The 19803-nt window shown below is 42.4% G+C and overlaps 1 protein-coding gene across 1 annotated transcript in view; it reads left to right on the top strand.

The window, feature by feature from the left end:
- Positions 1-19803, top strand: part of LOC124554864 (molybdenum cofactor biosynthesis protein 1-like) — a 70541-nt gene that overhangs the window by 38715 nt on the left and 12023 nt on the right. The window contains exon 6 of the mRNA XM_047128535.1: positions 3404-3489. Within this exon, the coding sequence (XP_046984491.1) occupies positions 3404-3489 (86 nt within the window). The remainder of the gene's footprint in view (positions 1-3403; positions 3490-19803) is intronic.

The raw sequence follows: 19803 nt of genomic DNA, 5'->3' as shown, positions 1-19803 counted from the left end.
CAAGATAGGATGAAAAAGATAACAGCAACTTAAAAAATGAACCCCATGAAGCCCATGAACCCCATTCCAATCTAGTGAATGCAGTGGTTGACAATATCTTGTGACATTCACCTATAAGGCTCAAACAATAATTGCTAAATAAAAATACAAAATGTTGACAAGACTGTTCTAAGCTGTCACTCTCTTTTGAAACAAGGGTGTTTAAACCAACAAACATGCAGGAAAGCAGGGACAACTCACACACTAGAGAAGGATGGGCAGTATCAGTGAAGGAGTGAGCATGAACCGTGTGGAATATGTGTGGTACAAGTAAAAAAAAAAAAAAAAAAAAAAAAAAGTAATGATAGTAAAATTCCAATCCCGGGAGATGAAAGACTTACCTTAGGGGGAAAAAGGACAGGTATACACTCGCACACACGCACATATCCATCCACACATACACACACAAGCAGACATATATATGTCTGCTTGTGTCTTTATGTGTGGATGGATATGTGCGTGTGTATACCTGTCCTTTTTTCCCCTTAAGGTAAGTCTTTCCACTCCCGGGATTGGAATGACTCCTTACCCTCTCCCTTAAAACCCACTTCCTTTCGTCTTCCCCTCTCCTTCCCTCTTTCCTGATGAGGCAACAGTTTGTTGCGAAAGCTTGAATTTTGTATGTATGTTTGTGTTTGTTTGTGTGTCTATCGACCTGCCAGCGCTTTCGTTCGGTAAGTCACCTCATCTTTGTTTTTATATATAGAAGTTTATTATTTTATTTACCGGTCTTGCAGTTTCCTTGATTTCTTGCAAAGTACAGTACAATGAAAACCTACCATATTGCATAACAAGTAGATGAGTATAAACTTCAGAATAGCATCATCGCCATTAAATGACCTATGTTTTCTTTACTAACAAGAGAAGGGACAGAAGCAATAAACACAAAATCAGAACTGCTTTTGCTTGATTACAGCAGGGACAATAATTTTTAACATCTACATTTACAACAGATCATATTTACAAAATGTTTTCGAAATTTGCTCTGTTTGCTCAAATGAAAGTATTGCACTGCTCAATCATTCATTTACACTCAACCCCGACTGCTGCACATGCTGTGGGGTGTGTCATCTGGTTATGTCATATGTTCAGTGTTTCTCACCAATTTTTGGGGTATTTTGAAATGTACAAAAAGGAAAATGCAGAAAGTTATCACATTTTGCTGCACATTACCTGCGTCACAGAAAAATAATGTATACAAATCTTCTCAGATTTGCCACTGAATAACTTTGTCCAAGCCTCACAATATTTCACCAACACAACTGTTCGTCATCTTCAGGTAGTGGTGGGTCCTGTCATCACTGCTGCAAGATGTGGCTGGTGATATTCGCACAGCAGAATTGAAATTTGTCAGGCTAGAAGCAGGAGTACGAATGTGTGGACAGGCACTCCCAGTTGGATGTAAATGCCATTCATAGTAGCCTTCTGCTTATGTGTTGTGGGCAATGACTGCACTTCTGGACACTAGTGTGGTTAAGAGCTGAATTAACTCTCTGCAAGGTACTGCATCAGGTCATACATCGGAGGATCTGGTTTCTACTGTTTTAATTTCATGGCAGTCAGTGCTGGATTCTGGGCAGTGTTTAGTCAAAATTCCATATTCCTGTTGGTAAGATTGCCCACCGTATGGATACATGCCTCATTCTTAAAAACACAGTCCTAGAGTGATGATGCTGAGGATAAAATTTCAGTCCTCTTGGGAAACGTGTGGTGCCCTGTATTCAGGCAGTGCTCTGCTACCATTAATTTACTGGGTGGCATTTTTGTCAGCGCTGTTGAACACAGTGTTCTTGCACAATGTGAGGTGTCTGCCCTATATAAGGTTTCCCATAATGGCATCAGATCTTATATATGATCTGTGTTTTCTAAGGTCAAGATTGTCTTTAACTGAACACAAACAATTCCTTAGTTTTGCTGGTAGACGAAAAACACACTTGATTCTGTTTCTCTTAGCGATTCTTTTAATTTTGAAAACATGCTACTGAAATATGGCAAGAAAGCCATTTGCAGTGCTTGTCTAAGTATCTTCATTTACATCCCTACACTGAACTTGCTTTGCTCAGAACACATTGCAAATCTGTTTACAAGAATAAACATTCTGCTGGAACACTGTTCTTAGGTGTTACAGTTCACCAGGCAGACTGTCGGTATCTGAAATCACGTGTGCTCTATGTGCCAGGGAGTGTAAGACACTACCAAATTGTGCAGGGTGACGGCAACTTTTGGACCTCAAATATAACTCTGCGTGTATCAGTTTGCAGTAGAGACTAAGCCCCAGTGCTATGTCAGCTTTTCTTCTAACCGTGACATCCAGGAATGGTAAGCTGCTATCTTTTTGTACTTCCACAGTGAACTGAATATTCAGATGGAGCGAGTGCAAATGCTGCAGGAACATAGGTAGTGTCTGTATTATGTGGGCCACACCACAAATGTCTCTTCAGCATTCTGCCAGAAGGAGGAATGTTGGATATTTACTAAGGGAAATAGAGGATCTCCCATGGGAACACTGTCCACTTGATCAAAGTAGTTGGTGTTACATAAGAAATATAATGAGGTATGCACATGTTTAAACAGCATCACAATTTCTTTCTCAAACTTGCTGCTAATAACCTCTAATGAGGGCTGCAGGGGCACTTTTGTAAGTAATGATATAACATTTGAGCTAACTAAAAGATCTGAAAGTTCTAGTTTAAGCATCTTCAGGTATTCTATGAAATCCTCTGAATTCTAAATATGATGGTCATAGTCATCCACATGATAAATTTCAAAGCTGTCACGTGGAAATTGCCAGTTGCATCTTGCAGCAGTGATGGTGGAAATCACCACCACCTGAAGATGCCAAACCGTTGTGTCACTGAAATATTGAGGGAGGGGCTTGCATAATGTTATCTGGTGGGGAACCCAAAGTGTTTTTGCAACAGATCTATTAGGCAAGCCTGAAAAGTCACATATACTCCAAGCAGTAAGTACCTGTTATAAAATGGTCACATTAGTGAGCTTGGCAATTAATTAAGAGTTTATCAATAAATTTGGCTTCATTTTGCAAGAAATTGTGCTGTGTTCCAGTACTCCCTCTTCAACAAAACTAATGTCAGTTTCTGCTCCACCTCTTCAGCCCGAGATCCTATGTATACTCTTGAGCATTTGTGTAAGATACCTGTTTATTTATAAAAATGAAAGTAACTTCTATCATGACTTTCCCATTCTTGTCCAGTGGGTTTGTTATCCTGCTGTTGCCTACTGCAGACTACAAGATTACTGTTGAAGATTTCTGCAAAGTTTTTCTTCCTTTTTAGTGTACCAACATTTCACTGTGTGGTAATTGCCTGGTACTGTTCAACGGGTGTTTTAACTGTTGTTTCAGAGATGCAATACGAAGCAAATGCAGTGAGGATGACTTGCTTGCCATGATTGGGGCAGCAGTGAGAAGAAAGAAGAAACAACATGGAGGTAAGATACATTACAGCAAATGTAACTCTGTAGATAGAAAGAAAATTTCTGCTTAACAAGTCATAGCAAACATAAGAGCAAAATAGAATGAAAAGCAACAGTGATAGAACCTGTGTTTTTTGTGTAAACTTGGATTTAATTTTTTATTTAGTATTCATTCTGATTAATGCCCATTGGTCAACAGTATATTTCAGCCCTAGAATTTGGTTCTGCAAGGTCCACCAGATAACCATATATGGCTGTTGTAACTCCTTTATTGGACTTCAGAAGTTTTCCAGCAACAAATCTTTTTTTTTTCTTTCTTTCTTTCTTTTTTTTTCTTTATTAAAAAAAAGCTAAAATGCAGAAAACATCATAAAGCAAACACTCACAGAAAAGCATCAGTGTCCTTGAAACAATGGAAACTCCAGTAGGAATATCAACAATGTTGGAAAAGACAGATTACTACTTACTGATGAAGGCTGTGGCTGAAAGCTTTATGTAAGTGTCTTTTAATTCTTCCCATCTGCAGCCTAAGGTATCTTCTTTATGGTAAGTAACAGTCTGTCTTTTCCTTCATTATTCAATAGTGTTCTTTTTTTTTTATTGCTGTTTAGCAAGCATCGTGTGGTATATAAGGGATGTGAATAGCGTCAGATGTTGAATCATCACTCTGGAGGATATGAAGGTGCTGCATATTGGTGTGAGACAGCATTATCTGATGAGAGTTTGAAAGAAACCTCATTGTGGATGTCCATTTGGTCCCCTGGTTAAACCTTGCAACATCTGTATTTTTGGAGTATTTGGATCTGACAGTGGCCTGATGTTGGAAAGTAAGGGCTTACTCATCATCAATGTTCCAGTTGACTACATGAGACCACTACAAGGGAGCATCACTGTGTAGTGTACTGAGTACATTGTAACCTGTTCACGTCTGTGACTGCCATCTGAGAACAAGTACAGTAAACTCTCGTGCAGCTACACTTTTGGCTAGCTAGATTGACACTTGACAAGTTTCAATTTGCGTGCACCTGGAGCCAAGCATTTGCTGGTGTTTTTTGGCAATCTACTGCTAATCAGTGCACTGGTGCGTGTCAAAAGTCCAAGTATCGTCAATTCGTGCGTGTGTTGGTTGAAGCTCTAGTGCGTTTCTTATTCGTATTGCATGGTTTCATGCCACTGCCATCTATTGGAACTCCTTGGAAGTACAGTACATACAGTATTGTTCTATGGAGCGCAACGTAGCCCTGTCGAAACTGACAATTAGAGTGCGCCGCCTAACACTTTCCACTTGTTGTCGGTACATCAAAGCTGAGTGTTTAACAGTGAATGTACAACACCCTGTTGTGTTGCCACGTGGGCTTGGGTAGAACAGAGGAAATGGCATAGATGTATCGAATGCTTTCATTTGATGGCTGCCACAGCCTGGTTTCAAAAATCAAAAGTTTGTCTAGTGCATCTCGAGTGTTGTCAAGTTGTGCATTTGTGTGTTTCTGATTTGAGGTTTTGTGCTCCCACTATGTGCCTTAAAGTGTCCAGAGATAAAAGGGGCCAAAAACCATAAAGGACTCAGTCGAGTGTCTGTAAAAAGAACACTGAACGTGACTACGGGCACGTAACATAAAATGAATGTGATCTTGTTGGGAAAAGAGCATCACACTTTGCAGAGAATTGATGCTGGTGAGCCACCCACAAAAGTTGCTGCAGAGTAGGAGTACAATTACTGATCGGAAGACAAATCGATCAGGAATTGAAAAATTTTTGTTCCATCCAAGCATTGGGCAGCGCAGTGAAATCTTGAAAAACAATGAGAAAAGGTGCACATCCTCAGTTAGAAGAGGCATTATTTTTGTGGCACGAATAAATAAGAGCCAAAGGTGTGTCAGTTTCAGGTCCTCTAATTTGTCAAAATGAGCTAATGAGCTGATAGAAGGAAAGAAGCAAGAATTCCTCGGAAGTAATGGCTGGCACGATCATTTCAAGAAGCAGCTTGGCATCCATGAAGTTGCCATCAGTGCCAAATCATTATCTGGGGATGAAGCTGCTATGCTGATTTTAAGAAGAAACTGCACACAATCATTGACAAAGGAGGTTATACTGACAATCAACTTTACAAATGTGATGAAACTGGGTTGAATTACAAAATGCTGCCAACGAAAACCCTTGCCTCTAAAGAAGAAGAAATGGCTTCCAGATACAAAAAAATCAAAGAAAGATTTACTGTCCTTGCTTGCAGTAATGCCACTGGCAATCATAAACTGTGTCTTACTTTAATTGGCAAATCCAAAACACCAAGAGCATTTAGACACCAACCAACCAGCTTTGCCACTGAGGTACACGAATCAGTCTTAAGGCATGTATGAACAGTGCCGTGCCATCTTCAGAGAGTGGTTCCAGGCAGAGTTTGTTCCAGCTGTAGTAAATTACATGGAAGGAAAAGGACTTCCTTGAAAAGCGCTACTTCTTGTGGACAATGCTCCTTCTCACCCAGGTGATCTGCAAGATGGGGATATCAAAGTTGTATTTCTTCCACAAAATGTCACATCTCTATGTCAACCGATGGACCAAGGTATTCTTGAGGCGATGGAAAAACATTACAGACACAAGATGCTGGAATACTTAATAGGTGTGATTGATGCTGCAGATGATTTTGTGGAAGCTCTTAAAAAAATCGATGTTTTAAGTGTCATTCACTGATTGCTGAAGCTTGGAATCTAATTCCTCCAGTTCCTCTTGTTAGGTCTTGGAAAAAACTCTTAGATCGTAAGGCAACCTAAGTGGTGGGAAGGAGGAGACAACACCGAAACTCAAGCTGACATAATTTTGGTGAATTTACTGGAGAAGCTGGTTGTAAAGACACACACTTCGAAGACATTGAAGAGTGGATGGAAAATGGCATTTTTTCATGTGACTGAGGATGAAATCGTCCAAATTGTGACCGATCATAACGCGTTAGAAGACTATGTTTCTGATGATGAATCAGAGAAAAATATTCCTCACACATTCTGTTACGAAGTGATCCAAACTGCCCTGGAGTACATCAGCCAACAGGAGGAGACGATTTGTCCTGAAATAGTTTGATTTCAACGTTGGAGATGTATTGTTGCAGCAATAGTTTCTCAAGCAAAAAAACAAAAGAAAAAAAGACATTCGTGACTTCGTTACCAAAAAATAAACTCTAATGAAGCATCCTAGAACTTCTATGTCCATAACTTAAAAAGTTTTTTTTTTTTTTTTTTTTACTTTTCTTGAAAGTTCCTCTGAACAGACTTTTCGTTCCTTTGAGTAATCTCTAGATTTGTTTCATAATTTTGTTCAGTAGTTTATTTTTTATTCAAAAGAGTAGGTAATAAAATTAAAACTCCTGTTTTTTCCTGCTGCCAAATAAGGGAGATTTTTTCTGTAAGAATGCAAAATAAACGAGCTTTGTTATACAGCATTTAAAAACTTTGAGTTTTCAATCATAGTTTGGTGCCTTTTTAACATGTCAACACAATTTTTTCAGTAAAAAAGTGTAGGGTTATTTGCAACCATATCAGTAATGTTTTACATACCCTACGCACGTTTTACGATCGTATTTCGCAATATTGACGCAATTTGGAGTGTTCACATGTGAAAACAGGGGGACTTTGATTTATCTGGAATTTTCGTTATCGGAACTGACCACCGTCCTGATCATTTCGGATAAACAGGAGTTCACTGTAATAGTCTCCTTGCAACATGCTGTGTCATACAGCTAGGAGCAGCCAGACTATGGAATTGCCGTCCTGCGCATAGGCTGCCATTAACACCCAAGCAAATGACTGCATGTGAAGTGGTGCCATGATCAAGAAGTACGGACTGCTAATGAATGGCGTCACATTATGTTCACTGATGAGTCCCAGTCCTGCACTGCTCCAAATGACTATCGTGGAGAAGTTTGACAGTGACCCGGGGAGATGGGGAGAGGTCCCATTCTTCCACATTTTGGGGGGGGTGGGTCACAAAGGAGTCCCATGGTGTGGGGAGCCATTGGGTATGACTTCAGGTCACGGCTTGTAATGGCCGTGGGAACTCTGATGGTACAGCAGTGTGTAATAGTATTGTGGTGCTATTTTTCAACAGGCCGGTGCTTGTCCACATGTAGTATGTGTCTCTTTAAATTGTCTGTGTGATGTTGATATACTCCTGTGGCCAGCAAAATCCCCATATCTGTCCCCGATATAACATTATGGGACCAACATGGATGTCAACTCCATCCCACTGCCTGTATCCATGATTGCAATGTCCAGTTACAACAGTTGTGGATCACCTTTCTCAGGAGGGTATGCAGCAGCTTTACGACATCCTCCCGCACTGTCCAGGCCAGACAGGGTGCATTGCTGTATTGATAAGTGGGCTCAAACTGATAAGTTCTGTGTAAATTTGACTCTGTTTTGTTATCACTGAAATAACATCACATACCCTCTAAATTAGCTATGTTTCAATTTGTTTTCTCCCCACCTTCTGAGTGTCTCACTTTTTTTCAAGCAGTGTAATTTAAGACAGACATAAGAATATGAAAATGGGATGGCATATCACATTGCTATTCAACTATGCCCCTAAGAAAATTGTAAGATAATGGAGAAGAGCAGGTGCACTATTACACTGACTAGAACGTAAACTTAAAGATAGAATTATATTGTGTAACCCATACCGATGACATAATACTAATTGACAAAAACATCACTGATATGCTAAAGCAATTTGAAATATTAAGGGAGCAAGCTAGGAAAATTGGACTACTAATTTCACCTGGAGAAAAAATTCTTGGCTGATACCAAAATGGCACTGGGTGAACTTATATAGGCAATGACATAGTATTTGGTGTTAAATAGTTTAAATAATTTGGTGAAAAAGACCACTGAACATCATAATGAAAAGAAGGCCATAGAATCCAGACTTCAGAAAGTACAAACTGTCTCTCAGTTAACTAAAAGTATTTTTCCTGGAACTCTAAAATCTAACATTGTACAACAGTGATCAAATTAGAATTTCTTTATGCATGAGAGAGACTCTTTGTCCAACACAAGACATGAAAACAGCAAACTGAATTAGAAGAATGTAAAATTGTAGTAAAAATCTTAGGTCCAAGAATAAAGGATGGGATACATCACACAGAACCCAGTGTGAAATCTCCAGGCAAATTCCTAAAAGCTCTTGTTACAATGTGTCTCCAAGGAATCCAACTTGTGGGACATACAGAAAGAATGTATCCAAACAGGCAGCTCATTGGATTCCCACATACTTGAAAAATAAGATCCTACTGATGAAAACAAACAGGAAGAGACCTTAAGAAATTGGAATCACCACATTTACAGTATTCTGATGTAGTGATGAGTCACACAGAGTGCAGTTTCGCAGTAGCTTGATCGATGCTTGTACTTGTGTATGTAGTATATGCAAGTGTGTACAGCGTCTCTTCTGGTGTACTCACGATATGCTAAATTAGTGGCCGAGCAGTAAACCGGATCCATACTCGGTTCCAGTGTGCTGTGCTAATTATTCTTCTTCACTTGACATTTATGCTTGGAGCTGCAAGAGAGGCCATTTTCCAGATAATGCCACAAAAACAACAAATTCTCAGATATCAGTTTAACTTACACTCTTCAACATCATAGACAACATTTCACATTAATATGTTGCAGAACACTAGATTAGTGTTAAAATGGCCAGAGTAAACATTGTTCTCCATGTGACAGATTGTCAAAAGATGTCCAAAATCGATAAATTTTATATCTCTGCACAGAGAAGCAGCTGGTTGCTCATTGTCATCTGTGGTGCTAATCAATGGGTCGAGCTCGTTGCTGGCACAGCGCCACCTCAGAGTAAGTGGCCCCTCATCCCAGCAGGTGTCGATGTTTAAACACCCGTATAGCTCCCAAGACTTACTGCGTCTGTGGATAACTCCATCTCTGCACAGAACTTCCCACATTTCCCACACAGTGGGCCCTCGTGTCTCTTACACAAAATAAATCTTCAAACTTATTTCATTGGCTAAGTTAAATTTCGAGTGTGACGTGCTATTTCGTAAAAAATAGCAAACGGTAGACATGGATGTTATTGTGACTCTTTCCTAAGGCAACATTTGTGTATTACACTTGTAGAAGTGCACTGCAACATAAAACAGTAGACCGTAAGTTCAAACAATGGAAACTCCAGGTTGGAATATCAGCAGTGTAGGAAAAGATAGAGTGCTAATTACCATAAAGATGGCACGTTAAAATGCAGACAGGCACAGTTAAGACACTTACACATAAGCTTTTGGCCACAACCTTCATCAGAAAAAGAAATAGAAATACACACCATTCATTCACACAAGCAAGCACACCTCACACACACATGACCGCCAACTCCGACAGCTCAGACCAGAATGCTAGTCTGTAAGTTTGCTACACAATAAAATAATTATTCTGAGCTACAAGAAAAATGGATTCAAAGAACTAAACAGCTTGAAGAAAAAAAAGGGAAGCTCCCTGAAGCAACGTAGTTTCACGAGTGTGCATACCAGTGGTAAATTATGAGAGTTGCAACTCTCTGAAATGGATACAAAGGCCACCAGATTGCATTAGCTTTGTTTGTGTCTCGGATTGTTACCAAGAATGGTAGGAGCTATAAGAGATGTGAAGAGTGTAAGATGTTGAGTGATCCCTGTGAAGGACACAGATGCCCTGTACTTCTGTGAGTCAGCATTATCAGCACGCAACAAAATTTGAAGGGGCCTAATTGGGTGTCTCCATTTGCCAGGCTGATTGAATTATGCAATATGCAGATTTGTGAGTCATTCAGATGTGGTAGTGGCCCCATGTTGGACTGCTTGGGAACGTAAGGGTGGTGTGCTTGTCAGCAAGCTTCTGGTTTACCGTGTCTGACGAGCCCATGGGAGAATTGCTGTAATGTACGCCGAGCACATAGTAACCCTTTCACACCTGCACCTGTCATGTGACCAGCAGTGAGTCACATTCTGCAAGACCCGCGATGACAGTTGTCAGTGAGTATGACAACGACATAGGGAGAGGGCGTGTGGGGCAGCATCGGATACGACTTCAGGTCACTCTGACAGCACAGCAGTATGTCATGGACATCCTACATCCTCATTTGCTACCTCCATGTCCAACGGAGTTACAAGAGACAGACCAGTGAAAACATATCCAGTTGTTGACTCACAAAACGGTTTTGAGCTGTGACGTATGTAGTCTTAAGTGAATCATTCATACAAAAAGAAAAGAAGAAGAAGCTAAAGTCAGAATGTGAAAAAATTGGAGAATGGAATAGATATTTGAAGACTTCACACTTGAAACTCCCAGTTTTCCTATTGTGAAAGTGCCTTTGTGACCATATGCATTTCACTGACAATAAACTTTTTTTTTCCCCCTGGGTCTTGGCTCCATATTTTTTCATCCAGTTGAGTCAGAATACTTGCATTGTATTTGTGAGGTATTGTTTCAGTCTTGCAAGCTAATCTAAAATACAAATCCCTTTTGCATCCTAGAAAACAATGACCACTCTTTCTCTCCGATGAAGTCACCTTGGCTATTTTTGTGCAACTGCTGTTTCATTTCGGTCATCTCTCATCCACGGGAACAGATTGGTGCATAGAATCAGTTGTGTGTCAGATTGTCCCAAATTGTTTTTCACATTGGGTTGTAGTCAGGCTTCAACAGACATGCCACACACTTCCTGGTATGGCCACGGCATCAAATGTTTTGCACATCTTTTTAATTACTGATCTTGCAATATCACACTGTGTTCTTTCTCAGCATTTTCATATTTGATTGTAATTCTAGGAAGTTGTTCATGAGTCATCTTACAGAGACATATGCTACATATGAATTCAGCCACCCATTCCTTAACTGTTGACTATGAAGGAACTCCCCCCATGAACCATGGACCTTGCCATTGGTGGGGAGGCTTGCGTGCCTCAGCGATACAGATGGCCGTACCGTAGGTGCAACCACAACGGAGGGGTATCTGTTGAGAGGCCAGACAAACATGTGGTTCCTGAAGAGGGGCAGCAGCCTTTTCAGTAGTTGCAGGGGCAACAGTCTGGATGATTGACTGATCTGGCCTTGTAACATTAACCAAAACGGCCTTGCTGTGCTGGTACTGCGAACGGCTGAAAGCAAGGGGAAACTATAGCCGTAATTTTTCCCGAGTACATGCAGCTCTACAACTTGACTAGAAGAAGAGATCGGTTGGTAGGACATGTTTTGAGGCATCAAGGGATCACAAATTTAGCATTGGAGGGCAGCGTGGAGGGTAAAAATCGTAGAGGGAGACCAAGAGATGAATACACTAAGCAGATTCAGAAGGATGTAGGTTGCAGTAGGTACTGGGAGATGAAGAAGCTTGCACAGGATAGAGTAGCATGGAGAGCTGCATCAAACCAGTCTCAGGACTGAAGACCACAACAACAACAACATGAAGGAACTGACTCCTAATAAGTAAGATGATGCCTGTAGAAAAGTACAACAAAACAGTAATCTCAAAAAAGGACAGGATAGACAGTACATTCTGTAGGACATATTAAAAGTGATTGGTAAAAGAGACTTGGTGTGTTAAATGCAGCTTTTGGTTACATGATAATTGAATTGGATAGATAAACAATCTACTTGCTAAGTGGCGGCAGAACACACACATAAAAGAAGATTATAATTAGGCAAGCTTTCAGAGCCAGTAGCTCATTCTTCAGGCAGAAGGGTTGAAGTGGAAGGAAGAGGGGTGAAGGATAGGTCTAGGAAAAATTGTAGATTTTGAGAAAGTTACCCAGAACTGCAGATCAGGGGAGACTTTCCAGATGGGATGAGAAGGAAAGACTGATTCCACATCTACATACATACTCCACTAGCCACCATATGGTGCATGGCAGAAGGTACCCTGTCTCACTACAATAGTCTGAATAAAATTACTTGATAGTTGACATCAATCACTTGCCGCAACAATGTTGCCACATTGGCTACCAGCTACCGTTTGGTTACAGGTGACAACAAACAAGCGGCTCACTTCACAAATTATGTTAAACGTTTAACACAGAGCAATTTTTCTAGTGGCTGGTGCAAGGTATGTCAGAAATGTTGGATACTCTGTCGACTATTGATTTAAAGTGACCAGTGACTGAACTGGGGAAGACGACCCGTTTTGTATCCCTGACTGTAAACTTGTGTCCTAACCCAGCCGAGAAAATTGTGGTCAACAGTCTGCAGCAGTACTAATATCATGATCGCTTTGTTCATGGCGATTAAAGCTAACGCTTAAGGGTAAACTCAAGACAACAAAAACACAATTTCAGGGCTGAAAGCAAATTAAAATTTCTCCGTTTCATTTGTTACCTGTAACTATCCTTACTCTAGCTGCACATGCTGCCATGTTAGAAACCAGTGAACAGTCCATGTGGGCACTTGTTCGTGGATTATAGATGACTGAGGCAGATTCCAAATGAAGAAATAGTGACAGGAAGAAAAATAAGACCAAATAGAACAGTCAAAACAATGATGAAAAATGATGCAGCATAGTATTCAAAATAAAAAAATACATTTAAACCAATTAATTGAATGAAAATAATAATCACACTCTTTTGGTTAGATTTAGAAATAAAAATTTTGCTACATTAATGAGATTCAAACCTACGACATGCTACACATTAGATTAATCTGCCAACCATTGTGCTATGCCACAGCACTGCATGAAGTATTTATATATGTGAATGTAGTGACCCAGTTGCAACTATGAACTGCAACCTTAAAAATTTCAGTTTCACACAATGTAGTGAAAAGCTTATCTAATGTCAGATGATCTCTGTGAATATGATAACTATATGTATGATACTGAATTACACCTTGTGCTGAGTTATTCGGTAGTGTTTGGTTAGTGCTATGAATGAAATGTGTGTCTTTCATTAGCATTGTTAATGTGTGTTGTTTTTGGTGTAGCTATCACGTGTCATGAAATACATAATAAAAGTGTCGGGCTCGTAATTCGGGATACAAATACATCAAGAAAGAATGCTGAACCAGGAATTGGAAGTGACTGGCCAATTTTGGTGGAGTTTGGCAACAGCAGACAGTTCAAGTGTGACGCTGACTACTCTTATTGGCGTTTGAAGTGCCAACTATCAAGTAATTTTATTTCAACTGTAGTCAGTTCCTTTTCCGTTCCATCTGCCAATCGATTGAGGAAAAAGTGAATGTCTATATGCCTCTCTATGAGTCCTAATTCGTCGTCTCTTATCTTCGTGGTCCTTACGCATAATGTATGTTGGTGCAATCAGAATTGTTCTGCAGTCAGCACAGTGTTCCTCAAAATCCCTCCAGGGATTCCCATTTGAGTTCCAGAAACATCTCCATAATACTTGTATGTTGTTGTTTCGACCTACTGTTAACAAATCTAGTATCCTGCCTCTGAATTACCCCAATGTCTGCTTTAATTCGACACCTTGTGGATCCCAGACACCAGCATCCTATATGTGATGTCCATCACAGCTGAGCCACACTGTAGTAAAATCCACCAAACAAACGAAAGATGATTATTCGCCCTCCCTACCATGACCCTCACAAGTTTGTTCCATTTCATATCACATTGCAACGTTATGTCCAGATATTGAAACAATGTGACTTCATTCATGACACTACTAATGCTGGATTCTGGCATTATGGATTAGTTTTTCCAACTCATCTGCAGTAACTTATATTTTTCTACATTTAGGGTTAGCTGTCATTTATCACACCAACTGGGAACTTTGCCCAAGTCATCTTTTATCCTCCTAAATCACTCAACGATGACACCTTCCATACACCACAACATCATCAGCAAACAACCACAGATTACTGTCCACTTTGTCCATCAGATCAGTTATGCACATAGAAAATATGAGTAATAGCGCTCCTATCACACATCCCTGGAATGATCCTAATGATACCCCAGTCACTGATGGACACTCACCGTCGGGATAATGTAGTGGGTTCTATTACTTCAGAAGTCTTTGAGCCACTCACATGTCTGGGAACCTATTCCATGTGCTTGTACCTTTGTTAAAAGTCTGCAGTGAGGCACTATGTCAAATGCTTCTCGGAAATCAAGAAATATGGAATCTGGGTTTGTGAATTTTGTGATGGCAAAGTTAGAGGAGCAATGCATCTGCATTAAATTTTGCGTGAAACTCAAGAAAACCTTTACACAGACACACCAAATGATGCAGGGAGCCTATAGCGATGAGTGCTTAAGCCATACTTGGTGTTATGTATTATTCACACGTTTTAAAATGGCTTTACAAAAGTCAAAAATAATCCTTGTTCAGGACGCTCTTAGATGTCCCCTGATGACGCTTGTGTCAGGAACGTCAAAGAAATTGTGTGTGGCAGTCGAAGATACACTGTCTGAGAGATTGTAGAAGAATGTAACATTTCAATTGGATCATGTTATGAAATGACACAGCATCTTGGAATGCATTGTGTTGCCGCCAAGTTCATTCCACGGCTCATGAGTCAAGACCAAAAAAACTTTTGGATCTCACAAATGAGAATGAGATGTTCCTTGCGAGAATAGTATGACCCCTGCAGACTTCTTTTTATTTCCAAAGTTGAAAAGGATGAAGTTTTGCAATGGTAGATGAGATAAAAGAAAATTCGCAGACGGCACTTTATGCGACCCAGCAAGAGGTGTGTCAAGACTGCTCCTGGAAGTGGAAATGATATTGGGAGCAGTGTATCAATTGTGGAGGAGAGTATTTCGAAGGAGACAATCCATAGTAATTAAAAGATAAGCATAGAAAATTTTGTGGACAAAGTTTTGGAATTTTTTGAACAGACGTCGTATGACAAAAGGGCATGCTGAGTTGCCCATGAGCGATGCTTTGTACTGATTTGTGGACATAAACTTATTGGTCTCTATGAAACTGATTAGATTCAAACCCAGAATATGTTCAAGAATTCTGCAGCAAACTGATGTTACGGGTATTGGTCTGTAATTTCGCGGGTCTGTACTTTCGCCCTTCTTATATACAGGAGACGCCTCTGTATTTTTTTCCCCAGTTGCTAGGTCTTTCTGCTGGGTGAGAGATTCACAATAAATACAAGCTAAGTAAGGGTCCAGTGCCATATAGCACTCTTTGTAAAACCAAATTGAAATTCCATCTGCAACTGGCGACTTATTTGTTTTTAATTATTTCAGGCGTCGGGGATGCTTACGAGGGTGGTTTGAAAAGTTCTTGAAACAGAATAGAAAAAATGTACTTATGTCACTGAAACTTTTTTGTTTTTCAATGTACCCTGCTTGTAGATTAATTCACTGGGTCCAACAGTGTTCCAATACCTTGATCCCATCTCGACAATGATTTTCCTCCAGGCCTATAAAATAGTTGTCAACTCAGGCTATCAATTCTTCATTTAAGTGAATCTTCATCCACAAAGAAAAATTTTAAGTTTAGGGAAGAGGCACGTGTGGCAACAATTCATACCTTAGTTTGTGTAATTTTACCATGGCGATGGTACATGCATGCGAGCGTGCATTTGCTTGATGCTAGACAACTTTCTTCCTGAATGAGATTTTCACTCTGCAGCGGAGTGTGCGCTGATATGAAACTTCCTGGCAGATTAAAACTGTGTGCCCGACCGAGACTCGAACTCGGGACCTTTGCCTTTCGCGGGCAAGTGCTCTACCAACTGAGCTACCGAAGCACGACCCACGCCCGGTACTCACAGCTTTACTTCTGCCAGTACCTCGTCTCCTACCTTCCAAACTTTACAGAAGCTCTCCTGCGAACCTTGCAGAACTAGCACTCCTGAAAGAAAGGATATTGCGGAGACATGGCTTAGCCACAGCCTGGGGGATGTTTCCAGAATGAAATTTTCACTCTGCAGCGGAGTGTGCGCTGATATGAAACTTCCTGGCAGATTAAAACTGTGTGCCCGACCGAGACTCGAACTCGGGACCTTTGCCTTTCGCGGGCAAGTGCTCTACCAACTGAGCTACCGAAGCACGACCCACGCCCGGTACTCACAGCTTTACTTCTGCCAGTACCTCGTCTCCTACCTTCCAAACTTTACAGAAGCTCTCCTGCGAACCTTGCAGAACTAGCACTCCTGAAAGAAAGGATATTGCGGAGACATGGCTTAGCCACAGCCTGGGGGATGTTTCCAGAATGAGATTTTCACTCTGCAGCGGAGTGTGCGCTGATATGAAACTTCCTGGCAGATTAAAACTGTGTGCCCGACCGAGACTCGAACTCGGGACCTTTGCCTTTCGCGGGCAAGTGCTCTACCAACTGAGCTACCGAAGCACGACCCACGCCCGGTACTCACAGCTTTACTTCTGCCAGTACCTCGTCTCCTACCTTTCAAACTTTACAGAAGCTCTCCTGCGAACCTTGCAGAACTAGCACTCCTGAAAGAAAGGATATTGCGGAGACATGGCTTAGCCACAGCCTGGGGGATGTTTCCAGAATGAGATTTTCACTCTGCAGCGGAGTGTGCGCTGATATGAAACTTCCTGGCAGATTAAAACTGTGTGCCCGACCGAGACTCGAACTCGGGACCTTTGCCTTTCGCGGGCAAGTGCTCTACCAACTGAGCTACCGAAGCACGACCCACGCCCGGTACTCACAGCTTTACTTCTGCCAGTACCTCGTCTCCTACCTTCCAAACTTTACAGAAGCTCTCCTGCGAACCTTGCAGAACTAGCACTCCTGAAAGAAAGGATATTGCGGAGACATGGCTTAGCCACAGCCTGGGGGATGTTTCCAGAATGAGATTTTCACTCTGCAGCGGAGTGTGCGCTGATATGAAACTTCCTGGCAGATTAAAACTGTGTGCCCGACCGAGATTCGAACTCGGGACCTTTGCCTTTCGCGGGCAAGTGCTCTACCAACTGAGCTACCGAAGGACGACCCACGCCCGGTACTCACAGCTTTACTTCTGCCAGTACCTCGTCTCCTACCTTCCAAACTTTACAGAAGCTCTCCTGCGAACCTTGCAGAACTAGCACTCCTGAAAGAAAGGATATTGCGGAGACATGGCTTAGCCACAGCCTGGGGGATGTTTCCAGAATGAGATTTTCACTCTGCAGCGGAGTGTGCGCTGATATGAAACTTCCTGGCAGATTAAAACTGTGTGCCCGACCGAGACTCGAACTCGGGACCTTTGCCTTTCGCGGGCAAGTGCTCTACCAACTGAGCTACCGAAGCACGACCCACGCCCGGTACTCACAGCTTTACTTCTGCCAGTACCTCGTCTCCTACCTTCCAAACTTTACAGAAGCTCTCCTGCGAACCTTGCAGAACTAGCACTCCTGAAAGAAAGGATATTGCGGAGACATGGCTTAGCCACAGCCTGGGGGATGTTTCCAGAATGAGATTTTCACTCTGCAGCGGAGTGTGCGCTGATATGAAACTTCCTGGCAGATTAAAACTGTGTGCCCGACCGAGACTCGAACTCGGGACCTTTGCCTTTCGCGGGCAAGTGCTCTACCAACTGAGCTACCGAAGCACGACCCACGCCCGGTACTCACAGCTTTACTTCTGCCAGTACCTCGTCTCCTACCTTCCAAACTTTACAGAAGCTCTCCTGCGAACCTTGCAGAACTAGCACTCCTGAAAGAAAGGATATTGCGGAGACATGGCTTAGCCACAGCCTGGGGGATGTTTCCAGAATGAGATTTTCACTCTGCAGCGGAGTGTGCGCTGATATGAAACTTCCTGGCAGATTAAAACTGTGTGCCCGACCGAGACTCGAACTCGGGACCTTTGCCTTTCGCGGGCAAGTGCTCTACCAACTGAGCTACCGAAGCACGACCCACGCCCGGTACTCACAGCTTTACTTCTGCCAGTACCTCGTCTCCTACCTTCCAAACTTTACAGAAGCTCTCCTGCGAACCTTGCAGAACTAGCACTCCTGAAAGAAAGGATATTGCGGAGACATGGCTTAGCCACAGCCTGGGGGATGTTTCCAGAATGAGATTTTCACTCTGCAGCGGAGTGTGCGCTGATATGAAACTTCCTGGCAGATTAAAACTGTGTGCCCGACCGAGACTCGAACTCGGGACCTTTGCCTTTCGCGGGCAAGTGCTCTACCATCTGAGCTACCGAAGCACGACCCACGCCCGGTACTCACAGCTTTACTTCTGCCAGTACCTCGTCTCCTACCTTCCAAACTTTACAGAAGCTCTCCTGCGAACCTTGCAGAACTAGCACTCCTGAAAGAAAGGATATTGCGGAGACATGGCTTAGCCACAGCCTGGGGGATGTTTCCAGAATGAGATTTTCACTCTGCAGCGGAGTGTGCGCTGATATGAAACTTCCTGGCAGATTAAAACTGTGTGCCCGACCGAGACTCGAACTCGGGACCTTTGCCTTTCGCGGGCAAGTGCTCTACCAACTGAGCTACCGAAGCACGACCCACGCCCGGTACTCACAGCTTTACTTCTGCCAGTACCTCGTCTCCTACCTTCCAAACTTTACAGAAGCTCTCCTGCGAACCTTGCAGAACTAGCACTCCTGAAAGAAAGGATATTGCGGAGACATGGCTTAGCCACAGCCTGGGGGATGTTTCCAGAATGAGATTTTCACTCTGCAGCGGAGTGTGCGCTGATATGAAACTTCCTGGCAGATTAAAACTGTGTGCCCGACCGAGACTCGAACTCGGGACCTTTGCCTTTCGCGGGCAAGTGCTCTACCAACTGAGCTACCGAAGCACGACCCACGCCCGGTACTCACAGCTTTACTTCTGCCAGTACCTCGTCTCCTACCTTCCAAACTTTACAGAAGCTCTCCTGCGAACCTTGCAGAACTAGCACTCCTGAAAGAAAGGATATTGCGGAGACATGGCTTAGCCACAGCCTGGGGGATGTTTCCAGAATGAGATTTTCACTCTGCAGCGGAGTGTGCGCTGATATGAAACTTCCTGGCAGATTAAAACTGTGTGCCCGACCGAGACTCGAACTCGGGACCTTTGCCTTTCGCGGGCAAGTGCTCTACCAACTGAGCTACCGAAGCACGACCCACGCCCGGTACTCACAGCTTTACTTCTGCCAGTACCTCGTCTCCTACCTTCCAAACTTTACAGAAGCTCTCCTGCGAACCTTGCAGAACTAGCACTCCTGAAAGAAAGGATATTGCGGAGACATGGCTTAGCCACAGCCTGGGGGATGTTTCCAGAATGAGATTTTCACTCTGCAGCGGAGTGTGCGCTGATATGAAACTTCCTGGCAGATTAAAACTGTGTGCCCGACCGAGACTCGAACTCGGGACCTTTGCCTTTCGCGGGCAAGTGCTCTACCAACTGAGCTACCGAAGCACGACCCACGCCCGGTACTCACAGCTTTACTTCT

This window comes from Schistocerca americana, chromosome X, assembly GCF_021461395.2.
Source record: "Schistocerca americana isolate TAMUIC-IGC-003095 chromosome X, iqSchAmer2.1, whole genome shotgun sequence".
Lineage (NCBI taxonomy): Eukaryota > Metazoa > Arthropoda > Insecta > Orthoptera > Acrididae > Schistocerca > Schistocerca americana.
Note: the sequence above shows the minus strand (reverse complement) of the source record. Positions and strands in the feature narration are given on the sequence as shown.